The sequence below is a fragment of the Gossypium hirsutum genome, chromosome A03 (genome assembly GCF_007990345.1).
Source record: "Gossypium hirsutum isolate 1008001.06 chromosome A03, Gossypium_hirsutum_v2.1, whole genome shotgun sequence".
Lineage (NCBI taxonomy): Eukaryota > Viridiplantae > Streptophyta > Magnoliopsida > Malvales > Malvaceae > Gossypium > Gossypium hirsutum.
The window spans coordinates 90,625,059-90,644,920 of NC_053426.1; the positions used below are offsets into that span (position 1 = coordinate 90,625,059).

The 19,862-nt window shown below is 29.6% G+C and overlaps 1 protein-coding gene and 1 long non-coding RNA gene across 26 annotated transcripts; one reads left to right on the forward strand and one right to left on the reverse strand.

The window, feature by feature from the left end:
* Positions 1-3,863: 3,863 nt before the first annotated feature.
* LOC107887209 (uncharacterized) lies at positions 3,864-5,904 on the reverse strand. Of its 4 annotated transcripts, none has more exons than XR_001681077.2 (4): positions 5,472-5,904; positions 5,160-5,220; positions 4,774-4,867; positions 3,864-4,573 (listed from the first exon to the last, which is right to left on the reverse strand). It is a non-coding gene; the product is annotated as an uncharacterized lncRNA (long non-coding RNA). The 4 variants fall into 4 exon arrangements; XR_001681078.2 differs by having other exon boundaries at positions 5,103-5,220; positions 5,472-5,891; XR_001681076.2 differs by having other exon boundaries at positions 5,077-5,220; positions 5,472-5,890.
* A 9,281-nt stretch (positions 5,905-15,185) lies between these two features.
* On the forward strand, positions 15,186-19,629 carry LOC107887877 (uncharacterized protein At4g17910). 22 transcript variants are annotated; one of them, XR_005916080.1, is made up of 13 exons: positions 15,186-15,499; positions 15,582-15,631; positions 15,741-15,844; positions 15,941-16,146; positions 16,558-16,643; positions 16,716-16,807; positions 16,923-16,995; positions 17,192-17,281; positions 17,667-18,565; positions 18,674-18,725; positions 18,814-18,858; positions 19,173-19,250; positions 19,361-19,629. XR_005916080.1 is itself a non-coding variant. In XM_041097352.1 (10 exons), exons 6-10 carry the CDS (start codon positions 18,450-18,452, stop codon positions 19,445-19,447), a joined length of 378 nt encoding a protein of 125 aa, XP_040953286.1. In that variant the 5' UTR covers positions 15,192-15,499; positions 15,582-15,631; positions 16,558-16,643; positions 16,923-16,995; positions 17,192-17,281; positions 18,439-18,449; the 3' UTR covers positions 19,448-19,629. The 22 variants fall into 22 exon arrangements, 9 of the variants coding, with proteins under 9 accessions (XP_040953286.1, XP_040953284.1, XP_040953303.1 ...); XR_005916078.1 differs by having other exon boundaries at positions 15,741-15,840; XR_005916082.1 differs by having other exon boundaries at positions 15,741-15,840; positions 16,734-16,807.
* The last annotated feature ends 233 nt before the right edge of the window (positions 19,630-19,862 follow it).

Sequence of the window (19,862 nt, forward strand, 5' to 3'; positions counted from 1 at the left end):
CATGCCATCATTATAACTAAATATCATGCATTCATAACACATGTAATTAGGCATATTAATAGTTTACTTAAAGTTATTCAAACTTACCTAGTATTCGTCTCAGTTTCACGTTTCGGTTATTTTGAAACCTTTCGTTTTCCTCGATTGACCTCCGGAATTTGCTCATCGGGGTCTATAACAATAAAAATGAATCATTAATACCTCACATTATTCTTTTTGAGCCTAAATTTTGCCCCAGAAAAAATGACCATTTTGCCCCTAACCTTTCACATTTTTATAATTTAGTCCCTAGGCTCGTATAATAAAACACATGCAATTTCTACATTACCCAAGCCTAGCCGATTATTCTTTCCTCTTATGTCAGCCCACATTTCTCCATTATTTCACATTTTTACCACATATTTTACACCTTTTGCAAAAAGGTCCTTTTAGGGGTTTTTCATGAAAATCACCTAAAAAAAGATGTTTAACACACATACAACTTTCATATTCCTCCATAAAACATCAAAGAATAAACATGTCACACATGGGTCACTTTAAAAACATGAACCCTAACTCAAAATATGGGTAGAAATGGAGAGAGTAAGCTACCGGGATTTCAAAAATGCGAAGAACATTAAAAACGGGGCTTAGGAGTACTTACTATTGAGCTTGAAAATGTTCAAAACCCTAGCTATGGAGGGCTTGAGAAATTCGGCTGGATGAGGGAGAAGAATGACTGATTTTTTCCTTCATTTTCCCATTATATTTCATTAATTAGCCAAATGACCAAAATGCCTTTAAGCCATTTCTTTAAAATTTCATCCATACATGCCCATTTTTGTCCAAAAACTTAGAAATTGGGAAATTTATCTTTAATACCTTCTAATTAATAATCTAAAGAAATTTCATACAAATTTCTTCCAGAATCCAAGTTTTGCAATTTATTCAATTTGGTCCTTATTTACCAATTGGACACCTTACTCATAAAATTTCCTCATGAAACTTTAACATATGCATATTTTCATACTCTAGACCTCATAATAATCATAAAATAAATATTTCAATGTCAAATTTGTGGTCCCGAAACCATTGTTCCGATTAGGCCCTATTTTGGGATGTCACAACATCCGTTACTGAAATGGACTAAGGCTAAACTGATACTGATATTAAAAAGGGCTTAGGCCTAGGCTATGATTATCTGTTTACTGTCTGTTTGATTGGATGGGAATTACACACTGAGTTTACGTAAACTCACCTCTTCTGTTTAATTTGTAAGGTAATCCTCAGACATAGACGGATCGGTGCGACAAAGGACTCAGTGGTGGTCACACGTCTTCTATTATGCGGTTTAGTAACTATTAATGACTTTACTTTTAATTGGGATTATTTTGCTGTAATATGACCTTCATGGATTTTTACTTAATTTGGGATTTGCAATGATTTTGGGTTTTTTACTGTTAGCAGTAGGAAAAGACATGGGTTTTCAAAAAGATAGATGTTTTATCAAAAATACCACAAACGCGCAAACTGTTTTAAAAGCTTTCGCATTGAATAAACGTTTTGAAAACACTTGGCTGATTTAATAACACGATATTAGAATTAATAGGTAATAATACAAGGTTTCTAAACGGAAATTGTTTTTAAGCAAAGTTACGATTTTTCAAACACACTACCATCTAACATCGCCTGGTTCGGCCATAACGTCCAGGCCAGGTTTGGGGTGTTATAAAACGCCCAAACCCTCTCGCGAACTTACAACAATATTTGCATTTTACAGCAAAAACAAGCAAGAATCAAGACAAAATTTCAGGTACTTACTTGAAAATTATGAATCTCCGAATGTGCAAGTGATCACGGTTTGCTTCTCGGGTTCAATGTAGCTCTACTGTGTTGTGGTTTTGTTTGGTTTGGTTTGGAGTTTAGACTCTAAACTGAAATATGAGAATTTCATATTTTTCTATTGCTTTTGATTGCTTTTTTTCTGTTGTATTTGGACTTCTTTTACTTTTTTTGATTGAAAACTATCTGATTTTGCAGGTGAGGAGTATATTCTCTTTTGTCTCATTGAATTTTTGTTGATTTTTTTAGAGGTGTTGGATTTTTTTTAAAATTTTAGTGTAACGGAAAATAACGAGAATAGCAGCCCTATTATGGCTGCAATTGGCCATTACCAGTTAAATTACGGCTACGATCCACTGCTATTAGTGTGTCTCTGCTTCACACCGCTATTTTCAGCAGTAGCGATTTTGGACAGTGCCACTACCGCTATATAGCAGCCACTATACCGGAATTGGACCGCTATTTAAATCCTTGCATATAATATAAAATACTATATAACCACACACATGCACACACGTATAAATCTGATATATATTCTGTAGCTAAGGTTAAAAAAAAGGGGGAAATTTGAGTTTGTTGGCACAATTCTCTTATCGACACTTGGTACGGTTATAACATGATACGTGTAAGGCCAATTTGCACCTAATTGCTTCGAATATTCCTTTCTCATTTTGCACCTAATATCCTCTTCAATGCGAAACAGATCCGACACATGATCATTAACAAAACACGTTTGGTTAGAGGGAATGGAATAGGACTGCAATGAGATAGAGCTGTAACCAGTAATTCAGTTGTTTGGTTGAATGGAATAAAATAGAACTGTAATAATATTCTTCTGTTTGGTTGAATGAAATAGATGTTGTAATAGCACAAGGAAAAAGGTTTAAATGATCAACGTACCCTTAATAGATTTTTTTTAAGTTAATTTTTATTATTATTGTTATTAAATTTTAATAAGATTATTATTAAATATAATTTAATAATAAATAAATAATTTAATCATATTTTAACATAATTTTTATTAAAAATAATTTAATAAAATAATATATAATTTAATAACATTCTTAATATAAATATTATAAAAATAATATATAACCTACTTTATTAGTTTTAAACTGCAATACATATTTATTGTACTAAAATATCATTAGCGAAATAAATAATTTAATTTTCTTCTAAATTAAAAAGCAAAAGGTTAGAACTAATAAATAGCTTGAGAATTATATTTTACATCCAAACATAGATTCAAATTGAACTATTTTTAGTTTCATTTCATGTACTTAGGGAGATAATCAACGAAAGTCGAAGTTGTAGATACGGATTTGTTTCTGTTTGTTTTTATTTCATTTATAACTTTTGGTTGATTTGTTGTTTTTGTTACTGTTTTTCCATGTTTTGCTACTGTTTTCTCACTTTTTGCCATTGCCTTCCATCCTTACTTGATTGCTCCATATCCTTCCACTCGCCACCATACAACCATGCATATTGGTGTTTAGTACTAGACTAATGGTTAAACTGATTAGATCAATTCAATATTTTAAAATAAAAATTCTAAAAAATAAATAATTAAAAAATTATACACATTTAAATAACAATAATACATAAACATCAATTATTCATTACAAATTTGATTAAAAAATATAGTATATGAACAAACTTTAGGTTTAGCTTTTTCTTCTCTTTTTTGGTTCGGGTTGGGTTGAGTCTTGGGCTCATTTATTAATTTTTTATTTCTTAGATTTGGGCTGACTAGTTTAGGAAATAAACTTGAGCTTTTATTTTCTTTTTCTGATTTAGGCGAATAAATTTAGGAAAAAGTTCCAATTCAATCAGGCTCAAAACAATGTCTTTTTAAATTAATATATTGGTCAATTCTTGATTCGACTGACCGGTCTAGTCTTATCTAATCCTATTTAAACAATTATGCCATGGATTTATAAAAGAATTTAACAACTATATGGTTTATTAGTAAAGTATTAAAATTTTAACCCCAAATATGGACAGCAAAACCGACATGAAAAATACCAAAAACAAAATTGCAATTCCACACAAAAATAGCTTTAAAATACCAAAAGTATCAAACCACATGAGTTCTTAACATTCTCTTGATTCAAAGACAAACCCTCACACAAAAGCATACATTACTATCAATTCATCAACATTCCAATTAACCAGTAAAAGATTCTTAGACTGCTATTACTTGAACGAAATAACGAGAAGCAACAATTACTCTAGCCGTTATTTCTTTTTTAACCTGGACAACTTCAAATTGGCTTCTCGGAAAGTTTCTCGCAATCGCTTTATGATCCTCCAATGTTTGATGAGTCTTTGCCAACTTCAGATCGCTTTCTAATCTCCGGTAAATTTCAACAACTGTATTCATAATGTTGCTTTGAAACTCTCGATTGTTCAATCAAAATTGGTCAGCAAAGCAAGCATGGTTTTGAAATATTTTATTGAGCGCATTAGCATTGTCTTGATAAACCTCGTATCTGTTGACGACGACAACTATGACATCAAAGGTAATTAAAAATCCTATCCCTACATATCATTACATACAATTGAGAAGAAATGAATGCTAAAAATTATCTTCAATATAACTCAAAGAAACAATAAATTCATTAAATAGTAGCTTGCAACCATTACTTTGGAGCAAATCATCTAACCAACTTTCCTAGGCCACAAAATCTCCACTGTCTCCCAAAGCACCCATATTATTAAAAGATTCAGGATTCAAATGTGCTGGAGGAACCTAAAAGTAAAACAGAATCAGATATTGGTCCAAAAATAAGCAAATAAAATTAAAAACTTCGTAAAATGATAACACAATAAATAAGGGGAAAAGTAAACAGCATTACGCATAGAATTAAAAACTGATAGCTTCCCTACTCAGGATTTCCTTTTTGTGTGTGTGTTTCTACCTAATATTTCTTGTTTGGTTTGGCATCTTACCATAAATGTAGATTGGGAAAGAAACAAACTGGGAATAATTCTTCACCGAATTCTGAATTCTGGTGGGATCTGAGAATTCATACTTGTCATCTGACTGCAGGAGAACAATATCTTAGACATTTGGCACTTAAAAGAATTGTACATTTAAAGAACCAGAAATTTCTAAGGCAATTGTATTTGTAACATGAAACACTACATTAAGATCTCAATGCTATTTATAATCTTCCTATAAATTTTTAAAATACAAATGCAAATACATTCAAATAGGGTGTAAAAAGGGAAAAAGAATAACAAACACAGTACCCTTAAATAAAGGGTAATCTATGTACCACGAACTAGAAGATTTTCTAGATCAGTTTCCTCCCTATTCACATAGGAACTACTACCTGCTACAACTTCTCAAACGTATTGCTTGTCTGATTTTTGACTCTTTGTGGACACAACAATCTGTTCAAGAAACATATAAACAAGCAACCCAATTAGCTTGAAAATTATTGAATGAAAAGGCTTCCTACATGAAGCATAAGATGAGAATGCATGTTATCATTAAGCTGACAACATGTTACGTTCTCAGCACCAAGAAAAGCATAATAGAATCCAACACCAAATTGCCTAATCCAAAATCACCATGTAAATCACTAAATTCCAACAAAAGCAGAAAAATAAAAGCAAAATCCAGGAAAAGAAAAAGAACCCACTCTACTTGGTACTTAAATTTCTCCACAAAGGTATCTTCGGCCTCTTTTCTCAGCTATAGCTGAAGCCTCATATCGAACCACCATCCATTTGTTTCTCTTCTCAAGTTTCCACCTCAATCGAAAGCAAGAGAAGGCCTTGTTGAGGGCATTTGGAGTTAGAAAAGCGGTTATGAGATTGAATGCCTTGTTGGGGTTTGTCAAGGGGAGATAGGGTTGGGAGGAAATAGGATTAAAAAAATTAAATTGATAAGTTGGGAATTTGTTGATGATTACATTGGAAGGAAGAAGCATAAAAAAAGGGAAAAAGGTTTCAGACGTGAGAAATAAATGATAATGGTGAGGGTAAAATTGAAAGCTTGACCTAATTTGTTACCCACCGATTCCCTGAATCATCATTCCATAGGAAGACCATTGAATGGTAAACAACATTTTTGCCTTGAATAAGCCCGTGTAGAATAGGGTTGTAATAGCTCATTACAGCCAACTAAGGGCACGTTTGGTTCGCTGTATTGGATTAGAGGCGTATTGGATTAGAGGTGTATTGGATTAGAGGTGTAATAGCTAATCCACTGTTTGGTTGAATGTAATGGAATAGAGGCGTAATAGTAATCTTGTGTTTGGTTGAATGGAATAGAGGTGTAATAGCATAATGGAAAAAACTAAAATGACTAGAATACCCTTAGCATAAATTTATTTTGGTAAATGATTATTGTTATTGTTATTTAAATTATAATAAGATTATTATTATCAATAATAAATAATTTAATCATATTTAAACATAATTATTATTAAATATATTTTAATTAAAATATATAATTTAATAAAATTCTTAATAATTAATATTCTTATATTAATTTACTGAAATCATAATATATAATACTACAATACTTACAAATTCTATTAATCTGGTCCTAACTTTAAAAAATTATTCAATAAACTTAACCTTCAATTTTACATATTATATCAATTTAACCTTTATTCTTAAAATTCAAAAATAAAAATTAAAAAACTAAAAAATTTAAACATTTATTTTTCGATAAAAATACATACAAAATTATAAAAATATTTATAAATAAATGAATATCTATTTTTCTCATTTTTTAACATGACATTTATTTATTAGAATAATAAATTTATAAATAAAACAATTTAAGGAGAAAAAGCAATGAAAAAGAATTAGACAAATTTAAAAAATATTAAACATTAACTTGGCTGGATCTTGTACAAGGAAAACAAAGCCATTAACTTGGCAACCATACATCTGAAATAAGCATATGAAATTGAAGTTCAAAATAATCAAAGAAAATGAAGCTTCAAAATGTGTGACATTGAACACATAATCAATTACAGAAAAGTTGCTATGTTTTGGCACTAAAAGCAACCGCAAGCCACAACTACCAGCATGTCAAGGATTAAATTTGTTTTGGCACTAAAAGTAAACCACAAGTCACAAGAACCAGCATGTCAAGGATTGAATTTGTTTGGGCACTAAAAGCAACCGCAATCGCAAGCCACAAGTACCAGTCCAACCCCTTAACCTACAGCTTAATTGCAGAAACCTTATGAGCCCTCAAACTGATATATATTGCCGAATCTTGGTAAGAAGAAGCAAAGGAGAGAAAAGGGGTTTTCTAGGAATGAAAGAAAATGAAAATGAATACCTTGAAAACGGCATAATTAGAAAACAACATGCTCAGTTAGTAAGCAATAAAGAATATTTAGTTTAAATGACAGGAAGGAAGTCTAATTCATTATGCACTCCTTTGTGCTAATAGGAACCATTTCATAGTCGAGCATACCAACAATCAGAAATAGAAACTTATATAATATCCAAGGCAACACCAATGTTCGTGAAGAGAATTCAGAATTACGAACAGCCAAAAACAAAACTTGAAAATAAACTACATAAAAGCGTTCAATGTTATATTTCATATTTACTCCAGGCTAATGCTATTTTCTCCACCAATTTTAAAAACATTGAGCATGACTAACTATCCACAGAAGCAAGTAAGAAAACGAAATTCTAAATTCCACAAAAGAAACCAACTACTGCAAAACTTGAGAGCATCAGGAATAACCATTCTCTTGTCTTGTCATATGGTGCAAGAATCCCCTCATAAGCCTTTAATTCACACCAAAGAAAGCTGCCACTCCATGCTTAGTCTTTGCAAGGAATCATCCTGCAATCAAAGCAAATATCAATTACCATAAGGACAGTCAAAATGAAGCCCAGTTATATACTCCATATATGCTGAAGCCAAACACATTGCCTTTGTACCATAAGATTCATAGACCTTGTCAGCTATTAGTTTTCTCTCAATCCAACAATAATAACCTCAAGCACACTCATTCTACTCTCTTTCAATTCGTCCCTACATTTTACCTATAACCAACTATAACAAACACACAGATCTCTAACAAGAAAAACCAATAGCAAACTCTCATTATTAAACATAAAGCCAAATTGATTAGGAAACTACTTTGGAGGAAGATTGGCAGTAAGTTGCTCAAGTCAAGACTGGGAAACGGATCTCTAGATTCAATTTTGTAACACATGCAAGTTTACCAAGTCTACCACTCATTTCACTACACAAAGACACCCTGAAAATATTGCATTCGATCATTTCACAAGAAAATAGATTGGTAATCTAAACATCCATCAGTATTGCAAATGATAAGCTAGAATTGGCAGAGATTTACAGGTCCACGATAGAAAGTAAAGCAATCCAGTATAATAGAACCAGAAATCCTCACATAGAAAAGAACATATATGATATTAAAATCAATAAAAACCTGGGAGGAGTTTGTCCCAGCGAAGCATGTCCTCTTCATCACCAGTCGAGTACAAATTAGTAAAATTTGACTCGAACTCTTCATCATCCACATCGACTCGTGGTTGCACCTCCAATTCATCCATTAATTCATCATCGGTCTCCTCATGCTTCCCAGCCAACTTTCTCCGCAAAATGGCCTCAAGAACTGAAGGGAGTGCCTCTTCATACCTTTCAAAGTACTTCTTGATTCGGGTTTTCAGCTCTGGCACCAAAGAACTAACAAAGTTAAACAACATAACAAAAAAACAAATTAAAGACTTGTTCAAAGTCGGGCAAGGGTTAGGGATTCTGATTTGGGGAAGAGGGGAAACGGGAAATGGGGAAATGGTTGTTAAAGACTTGTTCAGAGAAGGAGCTGGAAAGAGTCGAGTTTTCAGCGCTGGTTGAAGAAGACTGGGAGGGTAAAACAGGGCATAGAAATTGGGAAGACGTCCGTAATAGCTAATCGTCGTTTTGGGAAGGGAATACAAAAGCAGAGATTTTGGGGAATAGGCCAGTAATGTAATACGCCTGTAATAGGCATACAGCGAACCAAACGCCGGATTAGGTGAGGCGCGCGGAATAGATGGGTAATCGCATACCCATTATAGCGAACCAAACACGCTGTAAATAATGGTTTAGTGATGGGTCCATTGAATTGAGTTGTAATGTATTGGTATTACAACCAGCCAAACATGTTGTATGGCTCCGTTTGTTTCTTCGAAAATGACTTCTGAAAAATAATTTTTTGAAAAATGACTTATTTTTCTGGAAAAGCTAATATTTTCTAATGTTTGGATGAATCTGTGTAAAATATTTTCTGTTGTTTGGCAGATTTCTTGAAAATATTTCATAAAAAGTTATTTTCAATGAAACAAACATACATTTGAGATTTATGATAAAGAGTTTAAATGAAGTAGTGAATTGATTACAAAGTGATGTTAATGTGAAATTATAGTAAATAATGAATCTTTATGATGTTAAGGATTAAATTGTAAACTGTGAAATTTATAATTGAAGCAAGAAAAGTAGTATGCATTAAAATTTGTTATGTGAAATAAGATATTATAATGAATTATTTGATTAAAGTGCTTATATGGTGAAAAATAAATTACATGGTAATAGGGACTAAATTAAAAATGTACAAAAGTTTAAGTGTGAAAACAATTTAATATATGAATAAGGAAATTATGATAAAAGTTTAATGAATGTGTTATGAGATGATGAAATATACATAAAGTATTGTAAAAGTGAAATTGTGGAAAAATATTGAATTTTTATAATGACAAGGACTAAATTGTTAAACTTGAGAAAATATGTGGATAAAATAATATAATTGAAATACATAGAAATTTGATATGTGAAATAATATATTGAGATAAATTATGTGATTAAAATGCAACAAGAAAGAAAATTGATTTAATATGATTAATTAGTAAATATAGAATTTTTATGACAAAAAGAGACTAAATTGAAAAGTTATGAAGTTTATAAGAAAATATTTGATAAGCGAAAAATATAGTAGGAATGTAACATGATGGTGCCTTGACCTGATGTTTGGGTCGGATATAAGAGTATTACAGTGAACAGAATCTTATCAAGTTAAAAAATATCTTACAGAAGGAATAAAAGAATAATTTTACATTAACAATTTCATTTTACATGAAACAAATAATTAAAAAATTAAAAATATTTTTGTAAAAACTTTTAAGCATGCCTAAACTAAAAAAACAACCCCAACTAATTAATCCCTCGAGAGAATCAGCCGTCTATTATGCACGGACTTCGCCTTTTTATATTTTACATTTACTTTTTACAAAAATACTGAATAATTAAAAACGTTAAATTATGTTCCAAATCCTTGAGGATTTTTAGAACCACAAAATTACAAATCCCACATTTTACATCCAATGCTTAATTTAATTTTTATTATGAAAATATGATTATTGTTTTAAAAAAATTATTATATATGCATATGAAATAATTAGTTTTGCAACATATCATAATTTGTTTCCTTCAAAATCTTTGATAAATATCTTCACAACCTTTTCTTAAAAAAATTCAATCTTTTTTACTTAAAAATTACACATCAATGAAATAATTTTTTAATATTTTTTAAGTTAGATTTATTTTTGGAATAACTATTTTTTTCTATTTTCATTCTCAATTAAACGTTAGTTTACAGTTTTTTGCTAAATTTACTTTCAAATCCTTTAGCATTTAATAGCTTGCATATTTATGTCCTCTTCATAATTGTAATATTCCGTATCTTACTCTTTTTCATATATATTAGATGCATTAATATTAAATTTTTACTTTCCATTTCAGTATATCTTAACTCTGTTTACTATTAATTTAGTACTATTTTTAATAAAATAATACATTTAAAAAATATTTATTGAATAAATAAATTTAATTTTGATTATATACAAAATATTTCCCGCCATAATTGAAACCAAAACTAATTATAGATCTTTTTTTCTGTTTTCAATAACATTAAAATGTTAATTTAAGAATTTCCAAAATGAGTTTGGAGGCTAAATTATATATATCTTTTTTTAATATTTATGATTTTAGGTATTTTTTATATTTACGAGAATAGATCATTTTTGGAGAGAGAAAATTGAAAACGAGTCTTACAGTGCGCGTTTTCACTGTTGTGTCAATGAAAACGTGTCTTATAGGATATGTTTACTTAATTTTTTGAGCCGAATGGTTAAATAATACTGTTTTTGTCCTTAAGTCTCGGGTTTAATTCCTCTACTACTTACATATGTAACTTTTTTTTTATGTTGTTTCAAGTGTTTTTTTTAATTAATGTTTTTAATAAGTTAGCTTTTCTAGTTAGGTGGTTAGATAATTGTGATTTTATTTTTGAGTCTCAGGTTCAATTCCTTTAATAAGTATTTTATTTCATGTTGTTTCAAGCTTTTTTTTAATTAATTGTTACAAATATCTTATTAAGCGGATGTCCATCATGATTAAGATAAAGTTTTAATGTGCTTTAAATTCTAATAGTTATTAGAATTAGATCTCTTCTTCTTTTATACTTCTTATACCTATAAATAGAGACTCTGATGAAGCATTGTAATCATCCCCTTTGATAAATAAAGTACATTCTCTATTGCTTTCATATTTTCTTTTTTCTTTATTCTCCCCATCTCTCATTATTTTACAATTCGTTATCAGCACGATCTTGCTCAAAGTGATGGTTCTTTTTATCGACGATCAAATTTATCCTTCATGATTTTCAATTTCTTTGATGGTAAGATGCAAAGTTTTAACAGAAAGTTTCTTTTATTTAATTTTTCATATCTGATTATTATTTTTCATTCTTCTTTCATTATATGTTATCATTGTTTTGATTAACTTATTTTACTTTTTGTTCTTAATGATGGTGAAAGATTTGATATTGTTATCCATATGAAATCAAGAATATTTTCGAACTATTTCATACCTTCTAGTGATGATGATGATGTTAAAGATCTTCAGGTATATTTTACTATGTTTTTATTTATTATTTATTATAATTGGAAACTAATTATGACAACATGCATAGATAGATTTTGATTTGAAATCTCATGCATGTTTGAGATGGTAATTATGAAATAAAGAATCTATTGGGATGTTTATAAGTCTGTCCTACTAGATTTGTTGCATTCGCCGAAGTGAATGTAAATATAAAGAAAATAAAAGATATATTAATGGACCAATAAAAGTGAGAACAATAAGAGTTCTCAAGATAACTCTTTAAAGGGTAAAGATAACTTATGTTATCAATATGTGATATGAAATATTATTGGCAACATATGTGGCGTATATCCAAATATTTTGTTTCTGTTAATATTCTAAGGAAGGATATGAAAATGTAGAAATGAATTCTATCATTATAGATAGAAAATATTTATCTTATTTTGTATTGAAACAATCAAATATTATTCCAATATTTGATTGTACAAAATTAGTTGAAAGCTCCAAAAGAGCTAATATATCGCTATCTAAAAAGCACAATATTTGTGATGGTTAATACATTACTTTTAAAAATTATTTATAATGGATCTCGTATTGAGATTGTGAATGAGGAAGAGATTATATTTCATATGAATAAAAAAAGGGGATTGAGTTACTAATTTATAATACTTATGATATTCTTTTGGCATCATCCCTATTAAAGGGTTGAAAGCAAAATATTTGACAGTGAAAAATCTATTCATGAGCAATAGAATATGATAATTCTATCTAAAGCTCATTATGGTTGGATGCATCTAAAGTTGCAAGTATTTTTTAAAAACTATGAGTATAACTCTATAATATTCAAAATAAGTTCTCAATTAAAATTATGTGGTAAAATATTGTTGATGAGAACTTGCAAGAGAGAAAACTTATGTATAAAAAGTCATTGGTTATGTATTATACACATGGAAAATAAGATCCACTTTCAAAGTTTTCTATTAAAGATTTTTCGGCATTTGAAGATTTTGGCATATTTCCTGAAGGGAATACTGCATATAATTATTTGGAATTTATATTTATTGACTTGGTGGCATTATAGACTTCACATTAATTTAGGCATTTCCAGTAGTAAATGTCACAATAGTATTTATTGTGGATACAAAATAAAAAGAATGACAATAAAATTATCAATTTGTTAAAATTTAGTACAATTGAAACACATGTTAAAGTTTAGAAGTTTACTAATACAAATGCATTTACTACTTGGCGTGACTAGTTAGACTATCCTGGATCGTATATGATACGAAAGTTAATTGAGAATTCATATAGACATCCATTAAAGAACCAGAAGATTCTTTAATCTAAAGAATTCTCATTTGTTGCTTGTTCTCAATAAAAATTAGTTCTTAGAAACTCATTAGCTAAAGTTGAGATTTAATGTCTTGCATTTCTAAAATGAATATGGGTCCATTCGTCCACCATGTGGATGATTTTGATATTATATGATTTTGGTAGATGCATCTACAAAATAATCACATGCGTTATCAATTTGCAACCTACGGTTTGCAAGATTTCTTGTTTACACTACAGGAAAATAGGGCTTTAGCGGCATTTTGACAACGCTGCTAAAAACTGAGCAATAGCGGCAGTTTTTGTTAAAACGCCGCTAAAAACAGAGCATTAGTGGCGCTTTTGGTAAAACGCCGCTAAAGACGAGAGCATTGGCGGTGCTTTTGGTAAAACGCCACTAAAAGTCATGTAACTCCTAAAATCCTAAACCCCAAAAAAACATAAAACACTAATCTATAACCCCTAAAATAGTAAACCCCTAAACCCTAACAAGCCCTAAACATTAAACTATAACCCTTAAAACCCTAAACGCCGCAATAGGTGCATTTTAGTGGCGCTAGGTTATAAATGCTGCTAATGTTAAATTATTTTGTTCAAAACTTCGTCGTTTAGCTGTCTTATTTTTTACCCACAACTGATACACTTAACATTTTCCCCGTTTTTCCCCAGTTCTATTTCCCCTTCTTCCTCATCCTAAATCCCTAAAGTATTATCACCCATTCCCAAATTCGACATCTTAAATCCCTAACGAATTTAATAATAATAAAAAAGTAATTTTAACAATTAAACTTAAATTCAAAAATTTGAAACATAGAGGAATTAAATTCTTAAGAATATAAATATAATGACTAAACTTTAATTTTACGAAAAGTACAAATACTTATCTCATATTTTAACTTTTACAGATTAAGTGGTTTAGTATTCAATTTGTTAAAGTATGTTAAGAGAATTACTTTTTCTTTTTTAAGATTTAATACTCCTATGCGAAAAGATATTATTTAACTCATATATTTATTAAAAGTTTATATAAAAATTAATTTAAAATTCTATATAAAAATTAATTGTTATTTTGGTTATAATCATAAAGTTAATTGTGTTTCGAGTTTTTATTATATATATATAAATATAAAAATACATTCTTATAACTTAATTTATATCTGAGAGGGTAAGTTAATAATTTCACAACTGAATTAATATACTTGATTAACCCATAACACCAACTTAATAAAAAAATAACTATAATTATAAAATTTTCTTTCCATTAATATGATTCAACTAAAAATATTTTTAATATTTAATTTATATAGACAAACAATTATTGCACTCAAATTGATATAAATTATAAAATTACAATTAATTTATTTAAAACTCGATTCGAAACAATGGATGTTTTGAATTCGTAAAGTAAAATAATCATTGATAAATAAATAAATAAAACATTAAAAATAAATAAAAAACATTTGATATATTAATCTAAACCATTTGATATATTTAAATATTAGATTTAAAAAAACATTGATAAATAAATAAAAAAATAACAGATTGATATGGATAGGTAACTATCTATTTTGGATAGGACCGAATTATAACAAATAAAAATAAAATACAAAAACTAAAATCATTCCACACCGAACATCTAGCAAAATAGTTATATTTTAGTTAGGAAGAAATATCTCTAATGGAATGGAGATTAGATCGGAAAAGAATAATATAAAATTATGATTAACGTTTTAATCTTTAATAGAAATTTGATATGTAAGAGATTGATTGCTTACATTGGATAATTCTAACTTAATAATTAATTACATCCATTTAATTATTTGTTTTCTTAGTAAAATATATGATATTTAATTTTAGAATACTTAATTTTTTTATTTATAAAAACCAATTTATAAAAAATAGTAATAAAAAATATTTTATAAAATTACTTAACTAATAATTTTTAATAGAGAAATAATTTAACAATATATTTAGCATAACAAAACAGAGTCATTTTATTTAAAATAAAATAATTTTTGGTGGTATTTTTATAAAAAACGCTGTAAAAATTTAACAATAACGGTGTTTTTTATAAAAAAGCCACAAAAATTATTTCAATTAAAAAATGCGTGGTTTTATCCCTAAATTTTCCCCTTCTGAAACACCTAATTTTTTCCCCTAAAATTAGTATCCTCAAAACAGCCCCCAATCTCACCTCTCCGTTGCTCTTTTCAATCAAGAAACTGAGATGGCAGTCTTGATTTGGCATCAAATTGCTTCAGTCTTGAATTGGTTTCCAGTTATACTCTGAGATAGAAGAGATGGCAGTGAACCAGACGGCGGCGTTGAAGGTGGGGTTGTGTCTATTGGGCTTCTGCTATTCGGTTACACGTTCATCTCCCTCCACAACAAAAACAAAATAGATATCTCAGAGTCTGTACAATAAATCCATTGCCTTCTTTAAGTTTAAAAATGCTTTTAAATTGAAGATTTTTAATTATCCTTTGGCTTCTAGGTTTTCGGCTTTTGACCCATTCAAGGAGAAAAATGGTTTTTGGCTAAAAGGTGGGAGAATTTACGCTCGCTTCTGCAATTTTTTTTAAAAATTTTTTGTGTTTAGATTATAGAAACTTGATTCTAGTTTCTCCATTTTTTTCCTGTTTTACTTGCTTAGCTCTAATCTTCTGTAATAAATTCACAACTGCGTTTTCAAACTCTTCGTCAATGGATTCCTTCCCAAGATGTTTGAATCCCAACAAGCACCTCATAGAACAGTTAGTTAATCTCTTTTTCTTTTTCTTCTCAAATTTCCCAATTTTTTAAATTTAATCTTCTAATTGCAAATCCTATTGATTAAAATACTATAACCTACAGATTCGTGAGCAATTTGCCTGGATCTTCCATGCTTGAAGTCTCCGCTCTTTTGAATAACGTAGCTGAAAGTTTATGGACACTTCAATTTCATTTTAATTTGTTTTATCTCTCAAATAAATGTGTGTTATTTTTTAAAATTTCTTTTCAATTTTATAGTCAGCTTCTAATGCTTTTGCAGCACACTTTCTGCTCTCAGACAGTGAATGGTAAAATTATCGATTTCTTTGTCTCTAATTGAAATGATTTATTGTAGAAACTTTGTTCTTAAATGTTTTAATCAAGGCCAAATATTAAGTATTTTTCCTTTTTTTGAGAAAAGTATTTTTTAACTTTTAAGTGCAAGAGTAAGGTGTTATTTGATAAGCTGAAATATTAAGTTTTAAATTTTTTAAGAACTAAATTTATATCAGAAAATTGTTTGCGGAATTAGTAAACCCTATAATAAAATTAAAAAAAGTTTAACGGTTTGTCAAACACACCCTAAATCTTAAACTTTGCAAAATTATAGCAATTGTTGACATATTTTCACCTTTAATAAAACAATAAAGATCAGAAATTCAAAATTTATATGGCTTTGTAGAATTCATGAATGCTTATCATTGAATCTGTTTGAGCAGATACTTGTAGGAGTTTAAAGTCTTACCTAGCCTCAGTAGCTTTGGATTATGTCTTCATTGTTCTACCCACATTCTTAATTTTCACTGTAAGTACTCCCAGTTCGCATTCTAAAGATTTTGTTGGAATCCCCAAATTTGACTTTTGTTGTTTGATAAAGGAGTTATTGGTGTAATAGTCTCTACCAGAGTGGGTATACATATGCATGATTGGGTTATTGTTCTTGCTGATCTTCTTTACTGCGGTCAAAAGGTAGAACTTGATGAAAGTTTCATATATGCGTTATTTCTTCAATCATTACTCATTATTCTACAGAGAACTGTGTTGTTGATGTAAAAGTATATTAACTCAAAGCCTTCTAATGCAGAACTTAGTCTTTACCTTACATGGAAGGACCTAATGCTTCAAGGGCAAGCATATCATCTTATAGGGTTGTTACGGTATAGTGTCTTACCTGCTTGTATATTATGCAAATTGGTTTCTTTTGAAATTACTATCTTTGCTTAATGTACCTTTTTGAATTTGTGATAGATTTTCAGTGGGAATTTATTGATATTCTTTGTCACTTACTTGTGTATCTTGGCTGTTGGTACATTGTTTAATTTGTAATAAATTTTCAGTGGGAAAATTTTGCAGATGTTTATCACATGCTTGTGTATCTTGGCTGTTGACTTCAGAATATATCCTAGAGAATATGCTAAGACAGAGACTTACGTGACTAGCTTGGTAAGATATTATCAAGGTCGTTAATATTTTTCTTTTCATCTTCATGCATATTATTTCTTTTTGCTAATAATTTAAGTAGGTAAATTTATAGCTTTTTAGAGGTAAAACCCATGTTAACATTTAATCCTATACCCTCGTACATAATATTTTTGTTATTGTTGTTCTCATAAGGGGTCTTTACATCCTTTCAGAAAGATTATTATGTATGAGAAGTGGATGTCTAGATTCATTCACTTTGAAAACTTCTGAACTTGTCCTACCAATATCTCAAAACTTATTGAATTTGTTTGTATTTTTAGTAAACTTTCATGTTTTTATCCTGCAAAATATCAATCCCAAATATTTTATCATATTAATGTTTTTGAACCTTGCATAATTTTTTTAGATGGACCTTGGAGTTGGCTCCTTTGTGCTAATGAATGCAGTTACTTCACGGCAAGCACGAAACACTTGCTAGAATTTCTTTTTCACACTTGCTGCTGTATCCATCCTTACATCCATTTTAAATGTTCCCGCAAAATATTCTGGAATTCTTGGTTTAGTAATTTTAGTTAGTATACCTTCATATTTATGAAGCTTGTTTTTATATTCTGGTATTTGCTTTTTGATTGGTCCTATACAGTAAGTTGACTTTCTAACTCTCAGTGTACCAAAGTTGGTTGACTAATGGGCTAAATGTTTATCTTCTTTCTAATGAAAGCTTATTTGGTAAGGACAATTTAGGACTGTACCTAATGTCCCATCCCATTGGTGTATGCTTTATCATAGTGTTTTTATTTTTTTGCACCTACAGCTTTATTCTTGGATATGTTGTCTGTAAGATTCTTGAGATCCCCTGAGAAAAAAAAACTGTATTCTTTGCATTTTGATGTCAATCTTCGATTCAAGTCTCATTTAGCTGAAAAACAGCTTGTATTGATTAGAAGGAAATTGAAAATGATAAGAGGAAAAGAATTTCTATATTAATTTTTAGGACCATTTCTTCCATTGGATATTTGTCTTCTTTCTACGGAATAATAGGCTACCAATTGTTCTTTTTCATCTAAAAAGAGTAAAATGGTGTTATGGTCCATGCAGTCCCTTTTTATTAGTAACTCTTCTCATCATGTCATCTTGATACAAGATTTTGTCAAGTGATTACTTGTTATTGTACCTAGGATACTGGGGTATGTATCTTGTTGGTGTTCAGGTCAGCTACTATCTCTTCTTTGAAAATCATACTACCAAGCAGCGAAGCAAGCATGAAACACGAATCAGAATCTGCCTTCTTACTATTATGTTTTGGTATAAATAACTCTCATGTCGTTTTTGTTGCCAAATTGGTTGTGTTCATTCCTAAAAAATTGATTGCATGAAGAGTGACCTGATTCTTGTTACCTTTGCTTGTCGCAGGATTTTAACGTTGCTTATAGACAGATATATTGAAAGAATTTCATGTAGAATGGTAGGATATTGTATATTTACTAATTTGTAAAACTATCTTGGAATTTACAATCATGATTCACTAAACCGTGCTATGCAATTTTTTGCAGTGCAACCTGGCTTATGTTACTTGGGTGGTGGCTCAAAATCTACAGGTTTTGCAATTTCTTCTTCTTCTTCCTCTCTTTTTAAAATTTCTTGAGTTAATTGCACCAAACATCCTCAATTTCTTTTTATTACAGTTAAGAAGAGGATTGGATGGTACTGGTTCTATGATTATATGTGCTTGTCAACTACTAGTTTGAGTGAAAAACAAAGACATTTTGTGAGCAAAGTGTCCTTTCCTTCTAAGATGTATTTTGGTGGAGCTATTAAACTTAGTTTGACATAGTGTTTTTAATTGCAAAATTCTGATAAACTTTTTAGTGTTTTGTTTTAGTCTCTGATCTTGTATTTGATGGCATGGCAGAACACATTTATCCAGGATGGGAAGGAGATGGCATCAGTGCTTTATACTTATCGCAGCTGTGTCAAAGCACTTCCTCAGGTATTTTAGCCTTAGTTGATTCTAATTTATACATATTTTTAAGGTACACAATGTTCTAATATAATATGCTAGTTTTAGTGTAAAGCAATGTTCTTTTTTATGTGGTGTAGGGGGTATGTTGGAATTCACAGTTCGGGATTCAGAAACTTGCTGCTGAAACCGGAACTGCTTCGATCTATTGCGGATTCTGGTTTTGAACATCCTTCCGAAGGCAAAGTTTTAAACTCATGTCTGATGTTAACATTCGTGAATTCCATGAATTAAGTCATTTTGTTTTTCTTGTTTTTAGTGACTTATAATGGTGGGCAGTATACAAGTTTGGTTCTTTATTATTTTGATTCTATATTTATATTTAATCTAATTTTTATTATTTATTTTAGTTTTGATTCTATATTTTTATTTTTATTTTAATTTGATAATGAATTTTAATAGAAAATTTTTATATTTAAATCATGGACATTATTCTTCTCAATATTTTGATAATGAATTTTAATTTTTTTATATTTTTATTTTATTTTTTTTAAAATTTCATGACCTTTAGCGGCGTTTGTGGGAAAAGCGCCTCTAAAGGCCATGACTGTAACACCCCAAACCCGGCCCAGACGTTATGAC